Here is an 18,594-nt window from a genome sequence, read left to right as displayed (position 1 = left end):
CTGTGAATTACTACTTTTACTGGATTTTAACTCTTCCCATTTGTAAATGGTCAACTTTTTAAAACATGTTCTCATCAAAACCAAGCAGGACCCTTGGGACTCATAGGCCCCAAACCTTTCTGTGTCCCTTGATTTCTTGATTATAGGAAATAGGCTTCATTCAGCCTCCATAACCTTCCATGAGTTCCAATAAGCAGGTTCAGTTCAGTTCAATCACTCAGTCATGTCCAACTCTTTGCGACCCCATGGACTGCAGCATGCCAGGCCTCTCTGTCCATCACCAATTCCTGGAGCTTGCTCAAACTCATGTCCATTGCGTCCGTGATGCCACCCAACCATCTCATCCTCTGTCATCCTCTTCTCCTCCTGCCCTCAATCTTTCCCAGCATCAGGGTCTTTTCTAATGAGTCAGTTCTTTGCATCAGGTGGTCAAAGTATTGGAGCTTCAGCCTCAGCATCAGTCCTTCCAATGAATATTCAGGACTGATTTCCTTTAGGATGGACTGGTTGGATTTCATTGCAGTCCAAAGGATTCTCAAGAGTCTTCTCCAACACCACAGTTCAAAAGCATCAGTTCTTTGGCGCTCAGCTTTCTTTATGGTCCAACTCTCACATCCATATGTAACTTTGGAAAAACCATAGCTTTGACTAGACAGACCGTTGTCAGAAAGAAGCAGGTTCAATCAGCTGCTAATAAGGGAAGGGAGGGGATGTGGAGGCAAGGGGGAAACAGTCAAGAAACAATAGTGCAGCCTTGGGGCAAAGTCTGGTTCCCCTTCAGGGGGTATACACAGCAGTATTTTTGAGGTGTTTTGTAGATACTGAAACTCCCACCAGGTGGGAGAAGTTAAATGTTAATGATGGTAAGATGCCCACAAGCATGGAGACACCAGAAGGGTTGGAACCAGAGGCTGATGATGCTGACTCTCACTCACCTCACCACCAACCATTCAAAAGAATGTCCACAAGCTGATCACACCCTCTTTGAACCATTACTCTAAAACTCTCCTCCATCCCCTCTAGGTTGGGACACACAGTGTTAGTTCACTGTGGCCCCCTCTGTCTGGAAAGCAATAAAGCTATTTTCTTCTACTTCACCTAAAACTCTGTCTCCAAGATTTAACTTGGTGTCAGGGTGGAGAGGCTGGATTTGGCTTCACCATATGCTACCTCACTGGTTACTTCCAACATCCCTTTTCTATAGGTGAGGACACTGCTGCATAAAGAGGTCAAATGTTATAGTCACTACACAGCTACTGAAGACAGGACTAAGTTATAGCCTGGGTCCCAGACTCCCAGTGGGCCACACAGCTGAAGGTAAAACTTTCAGTTAGCAGAGTCACTTTGGAGCATTGCTAGGTGTTTATGAGCTCTATCTAATAACATTCACTGTCTAAACTTTACACAGGTACCTTCTCCAGTCCTGCAGAACCTCGAAGAAAGAAATTCCATTCAGCTTCAGTTAACCTTCCTTGCTGACGCATGATCTCAACACAAAGCATAAAGCTGTAGATCAGTTTATGTTGTTCAAAAAGTCCTCTTGACACATTGACATAAGCAGTTAGGAGAGTCTGTTCCAGCAGTATTTCCATACGCTGCTGTAGATCATCTATCCTTACAGACGTCTCAATTGTTGTGTTGAACAACTGTGAAAGAGAACTCTATCAGTGTCTCTGATTTAATTCAATTTTGTGAAGGAAAAAAAAATTCCTGCTCTTCACCCGGACTCCCCCAAATTTAGTGACTAAATGTGTAGCAGCACAGGAGGTGAATAGTGTACAATGACAGAAGTCCAGGATTCATCCCCAATTCACACATTTATATGTAGTGTTCTGTGTGTTCCTTTTCCTCTCCCCATTTTCCAGAAATGGACCAATGCCAAATTCTTGACTGTTCTGTAGGGATCATCTTGATGTGGGACAGAAAATGGAAAATGAAGGTGAGCTGGCAGAACCAGTTTCTCATATCCTCAAATCACATTTGATAAATCACTTTGGATGAGAGGTCTAAGTGAAGCAGGAGAGAAGGCGGCAGGGCACAATCTTTAAAAACAATGACATAGCCCGAGGACACAACATAAACTGATTAGAATCAAATAGGTTCAAGATGGCGGATTAGTTGACTTCCCCTAGTCCTTGAGCCTCATTGTAATACATCAGCAAACTAAATGACATACCCACAGGTGCCATGACAATTCCAAGTGAAAGTCACTCAGTTGTGTCCGACTCTGAATTCCCCAGGCTACAATACTGGAGTGGGTATCCTTTCCCTTTTCCAGGGGGTCTTCCCAACCCAGGGATTGAACCCAGGTCTCCCTCATTGCAGGCAGATTCTTTATCAGCTTAGCCACAAGGGAAGCCCAAGAATACTGGAGTGAATAGCCTATCCCTTCTCCTGCACTGCAGGTGGATTCTTCACCAACTGAGCTATCAGGGAAGCTGACAATTCCAAGGTTGACTATAAATGTCAAAATGTGGGCAGTGGCCCAGTTCCTGAAATCCACTCCTTCCCCATAATAGCTGGAATACTCCTCCCACTCATGAAATTACCCACACCTATAAAAAGTGACATCCCCATACCCTGGGGCCAGTCTGGTCTTTTGAGATGGTTCACACTGTGTCTGTGGAGTATGTTTCTCTCTAAATACATTCAGTTCTTACCTATCACCTTGTCTATCACTGAATTCTTTCTGTGATAAGACATCAAAAACGTGACCTTCATTAAGCCCTGAGACCAGGCCTGATCTCGGTTAAAAGACCGTAAGTTCAAGTCCCATTCTGGGTTGCATGGTTTTAGCAGGGCAGGATGTCAGAGTCATGCCCTCTTCTTGGCATTTCCACAAGATAATTCTTAGTGTGTGGGAAGAATGTGCAAGACTTTTCTTTGAAATTTAAGAGAAACCAGTTTTAAAGGGGGCTTCCTGGGTGGCTCAGTGGTAAAGGATCTGCTTGCCAGTGTAGGAGATGCAAGAGACATGTGTTTGATCCCTGGGTCAGGAAGATCCCCACGAGAAGGAAATGGCAACCCACTCCAGTATTCTTGCCTGGAAAATTCCATGGACAGAGAAGCCTGGCAGGCTGTAGTCCAGGGGGTTGCAAGGAGTTGGACACGACTGAGCACACGCTCTCAATTTTAAAGGAGACTTCCACCCTGCTTCCTACATAGAAATTCTGGGAACAGGTCTACTTCCCAAAAGATGCCCTACACACATTACAAGAATATCAGGAAGGTGGCAGAGATGCTGGCATTGAGGTTTCATGTGAGAGGGACAGAAGCAGCCCCACCCATTTCCTGCCACTTCCAAGTAGCGCAAGGCAACGGGGGAGAGAAGATCCAAAAATTCCCAAGGGTCTCAGGCTGTGTGATGAAGGTGAGCAGAGCCTGAACAGATGGGCTTGCCTGGAAGTCGTGGGCAAGAGCATCTTGCAGCGGTGACTGGGGAGGGCCACCCATGTGGCTTCAGCTTTGAGGATCCACAGCACAAAGGGCAATGATGTGAGGTGAGGTCACGATGCCCAATCTTTTGGTCACCTTTAGAGGGGTCAAGATGCATTGCTCGTGGGGAGATCAGGTAGGTCAAAGGTGACTAGTTGCTGGAAGCCAGCTGAGGACCAAGGCAGATCGGGGTCAAGAAGTATGCTTCACTCGCCCCTAAAAATGCTGCACAGCCCTTGTGCAGGCCTCGCTGTATCCACTTCTCCTGCCAACAGGATGGAGTACAAGAGCTGACTCTCTCAGGCTCCTCACCAAAAGACAAGCCTCCATTCCCTAAAATTAAAAGCCCAGGGAGCTCTACTCAATACCCTGTCATGACTTACATGGGAAAAGAATCTAGAGAAGACTCCTGAGAGTCCCTTGGACTGCAAGGAGATCCAACCAGTCCATCCTAAAGGAAATCAACCCTGAATATTCATTGGAAGGACTGATGCTGAAGCTGAAGCTCCAATACTTTGGCCACCTGATGTGAGGAGCTAACTCATCGAAGAAGATCCTGATGCTGGGAAATATGAGGGCAAGAGGAGAAGTGGGTGACAGAGGATGAGATGGTTGGATGGCATCACAGACTCAATGGACATGAGTTTGAGCAAACTCTGTGAGACAGTGAAGGACAGGGAAGCCTAATGTTCTGCAGTCCATGGGGTTGCAAAGAGTTGGACATGACTTAAAGACTGAACAAACAAAACAAAAATGTGTATGTATAACTGACTTATTTTGATAAACACCTGAAACTAACACAATACTGTAAACCAACTCTACTTCAATAAAAAAAAAATTTTTTTTTAAAGAGCTTCAAGGAGGCATACCTTTATTCTAGAGAATTGGGAGAGTTTGGTCAACAAAGAATAATGGAATTGTTACTTTAACACACTCAGAAAAAAAGAGGATTGGGCATTCTTTAACAACCTGACAAGAGGCAGAGTTTAAAGTCCAGTGAATAGGTGGTAAGTTCGGTGCTCAAATAAAACATAGTGAATCCTGACACACCCTAAATGATTTCAGTGTGAAACGGATTTATGGATGGTTTGGTAGAGGATGTCTTGGCCAGGGTTGTCACCTGCAGTTGTGTTTTGGGTTTCTAGTTTCCCTTCCAAACTGAAAAATTTCAGTGTTTTGATGATTCATCCTACAATTTTTTTTTTCTGTCAGTCCAACATATTTTCAGAGCATCTTCATTTTTATTGCTCAAAGGAGATTTTAAAATCTTGAAAAGCACGGAAATTCCCTGGTGATCTAGTGGTTAGGAATCAGTGCTTTCACTGCTGAGAGCCTGGGTTCAGTCCCTGGTTGGGGAACTAAGATCCCTCAAGCTGTGAGGCATGCTAAAATGAAAAAACAAAAACCTTGAAAAGCATGAATTGCAAAACACCCAGGATGAGAAAAGCATTATCAGAGTCATTTAGGTGGAGTGAAAGGATTTACCTCTCCTTAACTAGCTTGGTCTAATGTGTGTGTGTGTGTGTGTGTGTGTGTGTGTGTGTGTATGTCTGTGCTCAATCGTGTCCAACTTTTTGTGCACCCATGGACTGTAGCCTGCCAGGCTTCTCTGTCAATGGGATTTCCCAGGCAAGAATACCAGAGTTGGTAGCTATTTCCTTCTCCAGGGGATCTTCCTGACCCAGGGATCAAAGCTGTGTCTCTTGAGTCTTGTCCCTTGGCAGGTGGATTCTTTACCACTGTGCTACCTGGGAAGCTTGGTTTAATATCCACCAAGTAAAGGGGGAGATGGCAACCCCTTGTGAGAACAGCAACCCTGCCATTAGGAACAAGTGGAATGGCTTGTAAAGGCTGCTGCAACAGATGCACGTCTTGTTGGAAGAGAGCCCAGGTGTGTCTATACAATGTGCCTCCTATTTCTCTCAGTTCATTACCATTCTCTCCTGCAGCTCCTATTGTTGCTGGCCCCCTGACCATACCAAGGGGACTAAACAAGACATCTAGAGGAAAAACGAAGCTTGGCCTAGTGTATAAAAATTGTCTGAATATTTTAAAGTCTTTTTTAAAATTAATTTTTATTAATTTTATAGTATAGTTTCTTTACAATGTTGTGTTAGTTTCTTCCTGTAAAGTGAAGTGAATCAGTCACAAGCTTTCATATATCCCCTCTTTTTTTGGATTTCCTTCCCATTTAGGTCACCACAGAACACTGAATAGAGTTCCCTGTGCTATACAATAGGTTCTCATTAATTATCTATTTTATAGTATCAACCGTGTGTATATGTCAGTTTCCCAGTTCATCCCACCCTTCCCTCGCCCACTTGGTAGCCATATTGTGTCTTTTTTTTTGGGGGGGGGGACACTTTGCAGCCTGAGGGGACCTTAGTTCCCTGACCAGGGATTGAACCCATGTCCCTTGCATTGGGAGTGCAGAGTCTTAACCAATGGACCACCAGGGAAGTCCTCACTTATTTTTATGGAGGGTCAGAAATAGCTTCTTTGCTCCTGAAGTGGAAGTGAAAATCACTTCAGTCATGTCCGACTCTTTGTGACCCTATGGACTATAGCCCACCAGGCCCCTCAGCCCATGAGATTCTCTAGGCAAAAATACTGGAGTGGGTTTCCATGCCCTTCTTCATTTCGCTCATGAGGCACTGATATATTTCTTTAACAACAACAACCACGCACTTACCTGTTTAAAATATTTTAGTGAGTACTGATACATGGGATCTATTTCTGAGAGGCTTGCAATGACAAAGTACATAACAGAGCCTTGAGTGGCCACAGGACGATACTTCTCACGAGCGATGTTTATCATCCGTTCAGTAGACTCGGCTTCCTTCAGTCTGATTTTAATGGCACCGGAAGTGATCTGAATAAACATAAGAAAACAAGTCCTTGATGTGCTTCCAAAAAATGGTGGGATTTGGGGAACATACCCAGTTAGGTCTAGGAAAGAAAGAAGATGACGAATTCATGATTATAATAAGGAGGCTCCCCAGACACATGACTCAGTCTCAGGACTCAGTGACCTCCTTCTAACTGAGCTGACCTCCTTTCCAGGCAGAGTTAGGGATGGGCAGAAGAAAATAGGCAACACAGGAGACTGGGGGAGAAGTGCAGCAGAATTTCTCTGAGCCTGGAACCTGGGTGCCTTCTGAAATGGACACACTAACACGCAATTGCTCCCTGGCTTCATCATGAGCAGTCCTCAAGTGATCCAGGGTTCCTGTAACGAAAGGAGATAGGAGGGGAGAAAGGATATCCATGAAACTGCTCTCGAGAGGGGGGTGGAGAGAGCCCGAAAAGCAGTGGTACCACATCGCACTCTGAAATAACAAGGAAATGTAATGTTCTCTCTCTTTTCCCAGTACTCCAGGTGTACATACAGGGAAAACCGGGGGTAGAAGCTGTTGTTTGAGAAGGGTTGTTGGTTCAGTGTTAAAGAATCTGCCTGCCAATGCAGGAGACACTTGTTCAGTCCCTGGGTTGGGAAGATCCCCTGGAGGAGGAAATGGCAATTCACTCCAGTATTCTTGCCTGGGTCTTCAGACAGAGGAGCCTGGTGGCCTACAGTCCAAGGGGTCGCAAAGAGTCGGACACGACTAGTGACTAAACAATAACCATAATCGTAAGTAAGCTAGAGATGTTGTCAAGGTCTCTCGCTGCTCTCTTGGTTTTCTGTCTTTTGGGTTTGTGGCTCTGGGGAGCCTTCTGGACAGTGGGGTTTCCAAGATTCCCTCCTCTGTCTCCTTCAGTCTCTCTGCCTTTCCCTATTGCTGTCTGTCCCTGTTCACCACTCTCTCGTCTTCTTCAGGTGTGGACATCCCTAGGTTGGGAAATCCTAGGATTTGAAGTCACAGGGTCTAGGGCAGGGACCATGAGCAATCATTATAGAACCCCTGGCCTAGGAACTATAGGCAGGAAGTGGCAGTAAGTGCAGCCCAGGAGCAATCAATCCTGACTCTACTCTTTTTTTAAAAAAAGAAAAATTTTAAATTTATTTTTTAATTGGAAGAAAATTGCTTACAATGTTGTGTTGGTTTCTACTGTACAACAATGATGTCTCTACTCTATAGGAAGGATGTCCTCAAGGCAACGCCTTGCAGACAGAAACTAGTTTACAGATACAGGTGATAGGATACTGGAGAGAAGTCCCCACTCGCGAAACTAGAGAAAGCCCATGCACAGCAATGAAGACCCCACAAAGTTAAAAATAAAATAAACTGGCAGGACCCTTAAAGGGTGCAGTTATATCTTTTGAAGTAACACACTGTTTATAAATAATAAAAATATTTCACTTGCCTTTGAATCCTGGAGTGTGTCAATGAGTTCTTCATTGTCCAGAATATTTCCCTCAGATGTGAAGAGCATTTTCAGGATTTTCTCTTCAATAGCTTTCAGTTGGTTTTTATCAGTGTTGATCCTCACGATGAGCTTGATCCTTTGTTCTTCCAACTCAGGCCTCTCTAGTCGCACGACATCACTGGTGCCAAAGTGAATCCCTAAGTTAGGTCTTTCTCAGGGCTCTAGGGTTCTATTTTTCTTTCCAAATATCTCATTGTTTGTATCCTTAATACTACTTACCTGAATATTAATGCTACCAGCCAAATCCTAGTGCATAGGCCCCTCTTCTGGGTGTCCTCAGTGACTATTTGCTGCTTTATATACACGTTTTAATTCTTTATCTTAGATCTCAGAGACCAGCACCTGACCACAGTTCCCATGGCTTCTGCTCGTCTTCTCTTAGGAAAATCTGCTCAGTGCTTCATTTCTCTAATCATTCAATTTCTGTTTCTAACGACTGCTTGTCCCAAGCTGAAAATGGTGCCTGGAACATTCTTTTCCTACTAAGAGGGGAGATTCATAAAATCCCACCACCTCTCTGAAACAATTCTTGGTTGCATCGAAAAAGGGGGCTTTATTCATGATGAGAAAGCACAGGATGCTGGCCCCAGATAGGTAAGGTGCATTTCAAAGGAATGATTTCAGGGAGCCCAGATTCTTGCATCTTCCCATACATAGAAAAGCACTAGATTCCTTAACTTGACTTAATCCAGTTTCCTTTGGTGGTGGTGGTTTAGTCTCTAAAGTGTGTCTGACTCTTGTGACCCGTGGACTGTAGCCCACCAGGCTCCTCTGTCCTTGGGATTCTCTAGGCAAGAATACTGGAGTGGATTGCCATTTCCTTCTCCAGGGGATCTTTCCAAGCCAGGAATCGAACCTGGGTCTCCTTCATTGCAGGCAGATTCTTTACTGACTAAGCTATGAGGGAAGCCCTTTTATGAGGGAAGTTTTCTTTAATTAACAGCAACCTTTTGGTTACTTTGTTGCAAAAACTCTTATATATCCTGGCTCCCCTCCTTGCCTCTTCAGAGCAGTCCTTCAGAATGATCTGAGAGTCCTGTCTCCCAGGCTTGAAGCCCTCAGAATGTCCATCAAATAACACATAAATCTCAAAAGAAAAAGAAAAGAAAGGGGCTATACCTCTAGCTTCTCTAGTCTAAACATGCAAACTGATGTCTCCCCTCACTTGCCCTTTCATCATTTGCCCCCATACCTCTATTTGAAAGCTAATCTTTTTCTGTCAAAATTTCTAAACAAAATATGAGGAAATCTTTGCTCTCCCCGCCACTCCCTCCCCACCTGCCCTTTGTTTTTTACCTTAACAACTGATCCTCCAGACCTGATTTGGTTACAGTGAAATTGATGATGGTAACTTTGATACACACCTAGAAGAGAAGCAGAGAGTAACTGGTTCAGACTAATAATATATGGACGGTTTTCTTTATTAGAACAGGGCTCATTATTGCCCAGCTGAATGTATTCCAGGTCTAATGGTGAACACACTTGCTACCCACACAAGGCAAGCAATAAAATCCTAGTCTCACTAAGTTCTTTTTTTTTTTTTTTAAATTATTTAGCTATATTATTTGGTTGTACTGGGTTTTAGTTGCAGCACGTGAGATCTTTGATCTTCATTGCAGCATGTAGAATCTTTAGCTGTGGCATAATTGTGGCATGTGGGATCTAGTTCCCTGACAAGGGATCGAACCCAGGCTCCCTGCATTGGGAGTGTGGAGTTTTAGATATTGGACCACCAGGGAAGTCTCATGTCTCCCAAAATTATAATGCAATTTTCTCTACTGCCGTGAGTGACAATCTTGCTCCTCAAATGCCACCATTAGAGAATTGTATTTTATGGAAAGGTGAGCCAGCAAAGGGTTAGAAAGAAGCAGGCTCAAATTCTAGCTTTACCTGTCAGTGTGCATGTGACGTAGAACAAGCCAGTCCATTCTGAGCTTCAGGTCCTGATCCTTAAAAATTGGGAAAATAGGGGACTTCCCTGGTGGTCCAGTGGCTAAAGATTAGTGCTTCCAATGCAGGGGGTGCAAGTTCGATCCCTGGTCAGGGAACTAAGATCTCACATGTCATCTGGTGCAGTCAAAAAGTTTTTTTTTTTTTTAAAGGAGAAAAACTGGGAAAATAGGAAGCAACAATGCATAGGGTATTTGTGAGGCTAAATGGGCTAATAAAAATCACTTATAGTGACTTTCACAATGTTTACCTTTGTTAAAAAGAAGCTATATGGCTTTCACATAGTTTGCCTGGGTTAAAAAGAAACCATTGATACTGGGGTTTTATATACTTTGTCTCATCATACTATTTTTATGAAAAATTGTTGCTATAATATTCTGACATCACTTGGCTAGGGAAACTCGCTCAGTTGTGTCTGACTCTTTGTGACTCCATGGACTGTACCCAGCAAGGCTCCTCTGTCCATGAGATTCTCCAGGCAAGAATACTGGAGTGGACAAAATGGATTAAAGATCTAAATGTAAGACCAGAAACTATAAAACTCCTAGAGGAGAACATAGGCAAAACACTCTCCGACATAAATCACAGCAAGATCCTCTATGACCCACCTCCCAGAATATTGGAAATAAAAGCAAAACTAAACAAATGGGACCTAATGAAACTTAAAAGCTTTTGCACTACAAAGGAAACTATAAGTAAGGTGAAAAGACAGCCTTCAGATTGGGAGAAAATAATAGCAAATGAAGAAACAGACAAAGGATTAATCTCAAAAATATACAAGCAACTCCTGCAGCTCAATTCCAGAAAAATAAATGACCCAATCAAAAAATGGGCCAAAGAACTAAACAGACATTTCTCCAAAGAAGACATACAGATGGCTAACAAAACACATGAAAAGATGCTCAACATCACTCATTATTAGAGAAATGCAAATCAAAACCACAATGAGGTACCATTACACGCCAGTCAGGATGGCTGCTATCCAAAAGTCTACAAGCAATAAATGCTGGAGAGGGTGTGGAGAAAAGGGAACCCTCTTACACTGTTGGTGGGAATGCAAACTAGTACAGCCGCTATGGAGAACAGTGTGGAGATTCCTTAAAAACCTGGAAATAGAAACTGCCATATGACCCTAGCAATCCCACTTCTGGGCATACCACTGAGAGAACCAGATCTGAAAGAGACACGGGTGCACCCAAATGTTCATCGCAGCACTGTTTATAATAGCCAGGACATGGAAGCAACCTAGATGCCCATCAGCAGATGAATGGATAAGGAAGCTGTGGTACATATACCACCATGGAATTTTACTCAGCCGTCAAAAAGAATTCATTTGAACCAGTTCCCTAATGAGATGGATGAAACTGGAGCCCCTTATACAGAGGTGAAGTAGCCAGAAAGATAAAGAACATTACAGCATACTAACAATATATATGGAATTTAGAAAGACTGGTAACGATAACCCTATATGCAAAACAGAAAAAGAGACACAGAAATACAGAACAGACTTTGAACTCTGGTGGGAGAAGGTGAGGGTGGGATGTTTCAAAAGAACAGCATTGTATACTATCTATGTTGCAAACAGATCACCAGCCCAGGTGGGATGCATGAGACAAGTGCTCCGGCCTGGTGCACGGGAAGACCCAGAGGAATCGGGTGGAGAGGGAGGTGGGAGGGGGGATCGGGATGGGGAATACGTGTAAATCTATGGCTGATTCATTCAATGTATTGACAAAACCACTGAAATGTTGTGACATGCAATTAGCCGCAACTAATAACCAAATATTATAAAAAAAAAAAAAAAAAGAATACTGGAGTGGGTTGCCATTTCCTTTTCCAGGGGATCTTCCTGACCTAGGGATTGAACCCGCACCTCCTGCATTGCAGTCAGACGCTTTACCATCTGAGCCACCAGGGAGTAAGTCAACAGCAAAAATCATACATGTGGTGTTTAAATGTCATTTATTTTATAAACATTCTTACAAAATTTTAAACAATTTTGTTGACACATAGTTGATTTAAAATGTGTTAGTTTCTGCTACACAGCAAAGTGATTCAGTTTTATACATATACATATATGTAAACATTCACATTCCCTTTTATATTCTTTCCCATTTTATGGTTTGCCACAGTATATTGAATATAGTTCCATGTACTATTCAGGAGGACCTTGTTTTTTATCTACACACATTATTGTTATTTAACCTTCACAGACAAATCCTTGAAGCAAGCTTTATCTCCACTTTAGCTGATTGACTTGATGATCCAAGAAGTGTAATAATCTACCTGCAGTCACAGAGCTCGGATTGGGGAGGTGTGTGATATTCTTCCGAAAGTTAAATAAGTGAGAAACTGAAGGCTGTGAATCAGCACATGAGTAGTGCTCAGTCACTCAGTTGTGTCCGACTCTTTTGCTGCCTTGTGGACTGTAGCCCGCCAGGCTCCTCTGTCCATGGGGATTCTCCAGGCAAGAATACTGGAGTGGGTTGCCATGCCCTCCTCCAGGGGATCTTCCCAACCCAGGGATTGAACCAGGTCTCCTGCATTGCAGGCAGATTCTTTACCATCTGAGCCACCAGGGAAGCCCAAGAATACTGGAGTGGGTAGCCTATCCCTTCTCCAGGGGATCTTCCTAACTCGGGAATTGAACCAGGGTCTCCTGCATTGCAGGTGGATTCTTTACCAACTAAGCTTTCTTAAACCTAAAATGGCCCTTGGGAAGTGAGCTCTGGCAGCGGCTAGGCATTTAAACCCCTTGAGGCTGACAAGCAAAACCCTGACCTAGGCTTTTAAGAGCATTTCCCTCATTTTATGCAAGAAGGGTGTCAATTCAACCTGAATACATCTAGGGAAGACAGGCAGCTATGAGGATTCAGTCATTAAAATGAAATGATACTCTTTGGAATGTTATATTCCAAGATGACTTTTAGTGGGAGTTTTAGAGGAGTGAATTTGAGGAAAATTCCCTTCTCTCACTCCTTGGACGCCACTAGAGAAGGGGTGGGGGCCTGTGGGGCTGGGAAGATCCTGCAGAGCTAGCGGCTGTGCCTGGAGTGGAGGCAGCCCCAGGCTGTGAGGGGGTGGGGAAGGGAAGTGGGGATGGGTAGGTGGGTAGGAGGAGCTGCCCTTCAGAGCTCCCTGTGACGAGGGAGAGAGGAATCCCAGCTGTCTTCTTTTCTGTTACAACTGCCTCCGGCTCTGCAGCACAAGAGGAGGGAATCTTCTGGATCTTACTGCAGTTCAGAGGCTTGTGGATGGATGCGGGGTTCACACAGCTCCCCTCAATAGTCTGAGAGCACGAGGAAGGGGACAAGATGCCCCTCCCCCAGAGCTCTAAGTACAGACTCCAGGCATTAGAATCATGACCCTCTGATGTCATTGGTCACCAGAGTTCTCAAGTAGGCCATCTTCTCATTTGAGGCTGTCTGCTGGGCGCCAGCACACTTAGACATTGACAGATCCCCCCACCCCTGGAGGCTCTCAGGCTCTGAGTCATTTCTCAGCCACAAAAAGAGGGGACAGATGGCCTTGGTTCCGAGGAGAGAGAAGAATGATTCAGTTCAGTTGACTGAGTTGCTCAGTCATGTCGGACTCTTTGTGACCCCATGGACTGCAGCACACCAGGCCTCCCTGTCCATCACCAACTCCCGGGGTTTACTCAAACTCATGTCCATTGAGTCGGTGATGCCATCCAACCATCTTATCCTCTGTCGTCCCCTTCTCCTCCCGCCTTCAATCTTTCCCAGCATCAGGATCTTTTCTTTTTTTTGGAGATGCTATTTTTGTTTGTTTGTTTTTTTTCAGTTATTTTTATTAGTTGGAGGCTAATTACTTTACAATATTGTAGTGGTTTTTTGAGCCAGTTCTTTACATCAGGTGGCCAAAGTATTGGTGTTTCAGCTTCAGCATCAGTCCTTCTGATGAATATTCAGGACTGATTTCCTTTAGGATGAACTGGTTGGGTCTCCTTGCAGTCCAAGGGACTCTCAAGAGTCTTCTCCAACACCACAGTTCAAAAGCATCAATTCTTAGGCCCTCCGCTCTCTTTATAGTCCAACTCTCACATCCATACATGACCACTGGAAAAACTATAGCCTTGACTAGACGGACCTTTGTTGCAAAGCAATGTCTCTGCTTTTTAATATACTCTCTAGGTTGGTCATAACCTCCCTTCCAAGGAGTAAGCATGTTTTAATTTCATGGCTGCAATCACCATCTGCAGTGATTTTGGAGCCCTAAAAAATAAAGTCTGACACTGTTTCCACTGTTTCCCCATCTATTTCCCATGAAGTGATGGGACCAGATGCCATGATCTTAGTTTTCTGAACGTTGAGCTTTAAGCCAACTTTTTCACTCTCCTCTTTCACTTTCATCAAGAGGCTCTTTATGTGAGGCTGTCACGGCTAACGCCATGACAAGCAGCCTAGATTAGGAGTAGGCCTGGTTTCCTGGAGTAATATAATTATCAGGCCACCTGGAGCCAGCCAATCAACATATGCCTAACAAGAAAAAGGGAACCTATCAGGGGAAAGCTGAAAGCCCACAAGGACTGGGCCAACAAAAATTACCTTGCAACTGTGTAACCAATCCGTTTGCGCCAACTACCTACTGTGTAACCAATCCACTTGCGCCAATTACCTGCTGCTTACATTTGAATAATTGTACCCAATAAATACCCGAGAAAACTGGGGCTCGGGGCCTTTTCATCCTCACACCCTTGGTGAGGGCAGGAGGCCCTGGCTCGAGTCAATAATAAATTCCCCTATTGCAAGTTGCTTTGTCTCGAGGAGTCTTCTTTCCTGATTGGGGATCCGGACTACGGGCAGACCATTTGGGGGCTCGTCCGGGATCCCTTGACCGGGGAAGAACGCTCTTTGGAACAAAGGGGAAAAAGGACAGGTAATAGCACCGGTGCTCAGGCAGGTCTGGAAAAGTCCAGTGTAAATCCGGGGCCCTGCTGTGAAGCAGGAAGGTATCTGGCACAGGAAGTCCAGTGTAAATCCGGGGCCCTGCTGTGAAGCAGGAAGGTATCTGGCACAGGAGAAAGCTTTCTATCTGGTGAGAAAACTCAGGGGGTCCCGCCCCCCAGTTCTGTGTTGTCAGCTGATGTGTGTCTGTCTGTGTTTTTCTACGCCCTTTCGCGTCTATATAACTGCTGGCATTGTCTCCTGTCTCGTTGTTCTCTGGTGTGTCGTTGTCTACTTCCTCCTATAAAGCCTTGGAGCCTCATTTCTGTTTCTGAGAGTTTCAGTGAACAGGCAGACAGTTGTCGGGGCACTGACGAGTCCCAGCCAGGGCTACTCCCTGGCGGATTCTGAAGGCCTCCCAACGTCAGCCTCAGTAACGGGAGCCCGAGAGGGTGAAACTCTTTTCTTTTTTCTCGTATTCTAAACCGAGAATCTGGCCAAATAAAAACCCGTCTGTGTGGGCACGGGACAGGCACTTAAGAGCCGATAGGGTGCCTGCCACTGGAAGACTCCTGTGAAAGGATAAGGGGGTCACAGAACGGGCTAGAAACCCGTAGGGTGCCTGCCCCCAACAAGAAAACTTCCGTGCAACGACTAAGGCACTCAAATAGTTCCACGAAGCATACCGCAAGCCCAACCTCCTGGCTGCCACCACTCCTGATAGGATTTTTTGGTGGTAATTCTCGGTGACCTTCTTCTGACTCTCGCTATGGGGCAAGGAGAATCTACCCCACTCTCTTTCACAACTGATCATTTCTCGGATGTCAGGGCTAGAGCGTATGATCTGTCGCTACTGGTTACAAAGAGTAAATTAATAACTTTTTGCTCTGCAGAGTGACCCGCCTTCCAAGTTGGATGACCTCCAGAGGGAACTTTTCAACCTTCTATTATTCAGGCGGTGAAAGAAAAAATTATGGCTCCTGATCCCTGGGGCCACCCGAGCCAAGTCCCATATGTTATGGTCTGGCAAGATCTAGTAAAAGATCCACCCAGATGGTTAAAACCTTTTGTTCACAAACTCCCTGATTCTCCTAATGTACAGGCCCTGGTTATGGAAACCCCCACTCCCCCAGAAGAAGCCAAGAAAAACAAGGGCCCAAAACCGGTCTTGCAGGAATCCTCGTACCAGAACCTGATTGACTTAGAGACAGAAATTAGGCCCCCGCCATATGCCCCTCCTCCGTTGCAGGTTCCCCCGGGGGTAAGAGCCCCCCCCCCCGATGAATCAGAAGGGATAAGAGAACCCCGACCCCAGAGAAGAAATAGAGAAAATAGGGGTGAACAGGATCACGAGGACCCAGAGTTACCTTCATCTACTGTACAGGCACTCCCCATCCGAGTGGGACCAGCTAACCCGGACGGAGAGCGAACCTATCAGTACTGGCCCTTTTCCACGAGTGATCTGTATAATTAGAAAACCCAAAATCCTCCTTTTTTGGAGAAACCCCAAGGCCTCATTAACCTCTTAGATTCCATTTTGTTCACTCATAACCCCACCTGAGATGACTGTCAGCAGCTGTTGCAGGTGCTCTTCACCACGGAAGAACGGGAGCGAATCCTGGCAGAGGTGCAGAAACGGGTCCCGGGGGTCGATGGGACCAACCGCCCAGCCTCATCTTGTGGACGAGGGGTTTCCTCTGTTGCGGCCTAACTGGGATTTTGAGCGAGTGGAAGGTAGAGAGCGTCTCCGAGTGTACCACCAGACTCTAATGATTGGCATTCGGGCCGCAGCTAGGAAGCCGACAAATTTGACGAAGGTAAATTTAGTAAGACAAGAGCCCACTGAGAGCCCGTCAGCCTTCCTGGAGAGGTTAATAAAAGCCTTTAGGCAATATACACCTATGGACCCCCCAGGCTGAGGAATCACGAGCTGCAGTTCTACTAGCGTTTGTGAATCAGACAGCCCCAGATACTAGGAGGAAATTACAAAAGACAGAGGGGTTAGGAGAACAGACAATACAAGACTTACTGAAAACAGCTAAAAAGGTATTTAATAATAGAGAAACCCCAGAAGAAAGGGAGGAATGACTTCGTCAGGAAAAAAGAAACTAGCTGAAAAGATCAGGAAAAAAGATAGAGAACATAGGGCAAAAGAAAACCGGAAAAAACAGAGAGAGCTAGCCAAGATTCTTTTTGCAGGGATGAAGGCTGGAACAAAATTGAGGGAGCCTCGAGGCCCCCAAATGGGAAAAAAAGAGAGACCAAAAAGGCAGACCCTAAAAAAGATCAGTGCGCTTACTGCAAAGAACGGGGGCACTAGAAAAATGAGTGCCCTAAGAGGGACCTGAAGAGAGGAACAACCCAGAGAGAGAGAATTTCCCCTGGAACTTGAGTTCTATATGCGGGAGAAGACAGTGACTAGGGGAGTCAGGACTCGGCACCCCTCCCCGAGTCCTGGGTAACCATACATGTACAGGGAAAACCCGTTGGCTTCATGGTGGACACTGGCGCCCAACACTCTGTTTTAAATCAAAAACTGGGACCAATGTCTAAGAAAACCAGCTTGGTGCAGGGAGCCACGGGGACAAAAAGATATTGTTAGACCACGGAACAGAAAGTAAATCTGGGGACCCATCAGGTGTCCCATTCGTTTTTGGTGATACCAGAATGCCCAGCCCCTCTACTTGGACGAGACTTGTTGACTAAAGTTAATGCTCAGATCCATTTTGACCCTGGGGGAATGTCAGTCATGGATAGACTTAGACAGCCGATACATGTCTTGTCTCTAGCTTTAAGAGATGAATACAGACTTTTTGTGCCTAAGCCCTCAGAGGTTATAACACCAGATATACAACCGTGGGTCCACAAATACCCTTTGGCATGGGCAGAAACAACAAGAATGAGACTGGCTAAACAGAGACATCTGGTGGTCATCGAACTAAAAGCCAAGGCGACTCCTGTGAGGGTGAGGCAATACCATATGAGCCAGGAGGCTCGGCGAGAGATCACTCCCCACATTCGACGGCTCATGGATGCTGGAATTCTCAAGCGGTGCCAATCCCCTTAGAACACCCCCTTACTACCGGTGAAAAAGCCAGGGAGTATGGATTACAGACCTGTCCAAGATCTACAAGAAGTCAACAAGCGGGTGAGTAACATACACCGTACTGTCCCCAACCCGTATACCCTCCTGAGCAGTCTGCTGCCTGAGTACACTTGGTACACTGTGTTAGACTTGAAAGATGCTTTTTTTTCAGCCTACCTGTGGCGGCCCAGATCCAAGAGATATTTGCCTTTGAGTGAACTGAGGGGAAAGGCCAACTGGTAGTACAACTAACTTAGACCTGCCTCCCACAAGGGTTCAAAAACTCCCCTACCTTGTTTAATGAGGCTTTGAGTGAACACCTCTATGAATATCGGACTTGCCACCCAGAGGTCATCCTGCTGCAATATGTGGATGACCTTATGTTGGCTAGAACCACAGAGGAGGCATGCAGCCGTGCCACCGGTGACCTCTTACAGACTCTAGGCACCTTGGGATATCGTGCTAGCGCAAAGAAGGTGCAAATATCCCGGCAAGAAGTCACCTATTTGGGGTATAAGATCAGGCAGGGGCAAAGGCGGCTAACTCAGGCCATGAAAAAAACAATATTGCAGATACCAGAGCCCAAGACCCCCCGCCAGGTGAGAGAGTTTTTGGAGACTGTTAGATATTGTAGACTGTAGATCATGGGGTTTGCTGAAAAGGCCCGGCCCTTGTATGAGAAAAGTAAAGAGACCCCAAACTAGACTTAGACTGAGCCAATGAAACAGGCTTTCCAGACACTCAGACGGGCCCTACTAGAAGCCCCAGCCCTTGCCCTGCCTAACCCAAATAAGCCATTCCAGCTGTTTATAGATAAAAAGCAAAGAATAGAAAAGGGGGTCTTGACGC

At 45.3% G+C, this 18,594-nt stretch overlaps 1 protein-coding gene across 1 annotated transcript in view; it reads right to left on the bottom strand.

Moving 5' to 3' along the window:
• The window catches only part of LOC122441724 (dynein axonemal heavy chain 6-like), a 111,869-nt gene that overhangs the window by 70,706 nt on the left and 22,569 nt on the right, over nt 1-18,594 (bottom strand). Inside the window, exons 11-14 of the mRNA XM_043468689.1 lie at nt 9,100-9,167; nt 7,741-7,921; nt 6,128-6,307; nt 1,413-1,646 (exon numbers count right to left, since the gene is read on the bottom strand). Coding sequence (XP_043324624.1) covers nt 1,413-1,646; nt 6,128-6,307; nt 7,741-7,921; nt 9,100-9,167 — 663 coding nt within the window. The remainder of the gene's footprint in view (nt 1-1,412; nt 1,647-6,127; nt 6,308-7,740; nt 7,922-9,099; nt 9,168-18,594) is intronic.

The sequence above is a fragment of the Cervus canadensis genome, chromosome 5 (assembly GCF_019320065.1).
Source record: "Cervus canadensis isolate Bull #8, Minnesota chromosome 5, ASM1932006v1, whole genome shotgun sequence".
NCBI lineage: Eukaryota > Metazoa > Chordata > Mammalia > Artiodactyla > Cervidae > Cervus > Cervus canadensis.
Note: the sequence above shows the minus strand (reverse complement) of the source record. Positions and strands in the feature narration are given on the sequence as shown.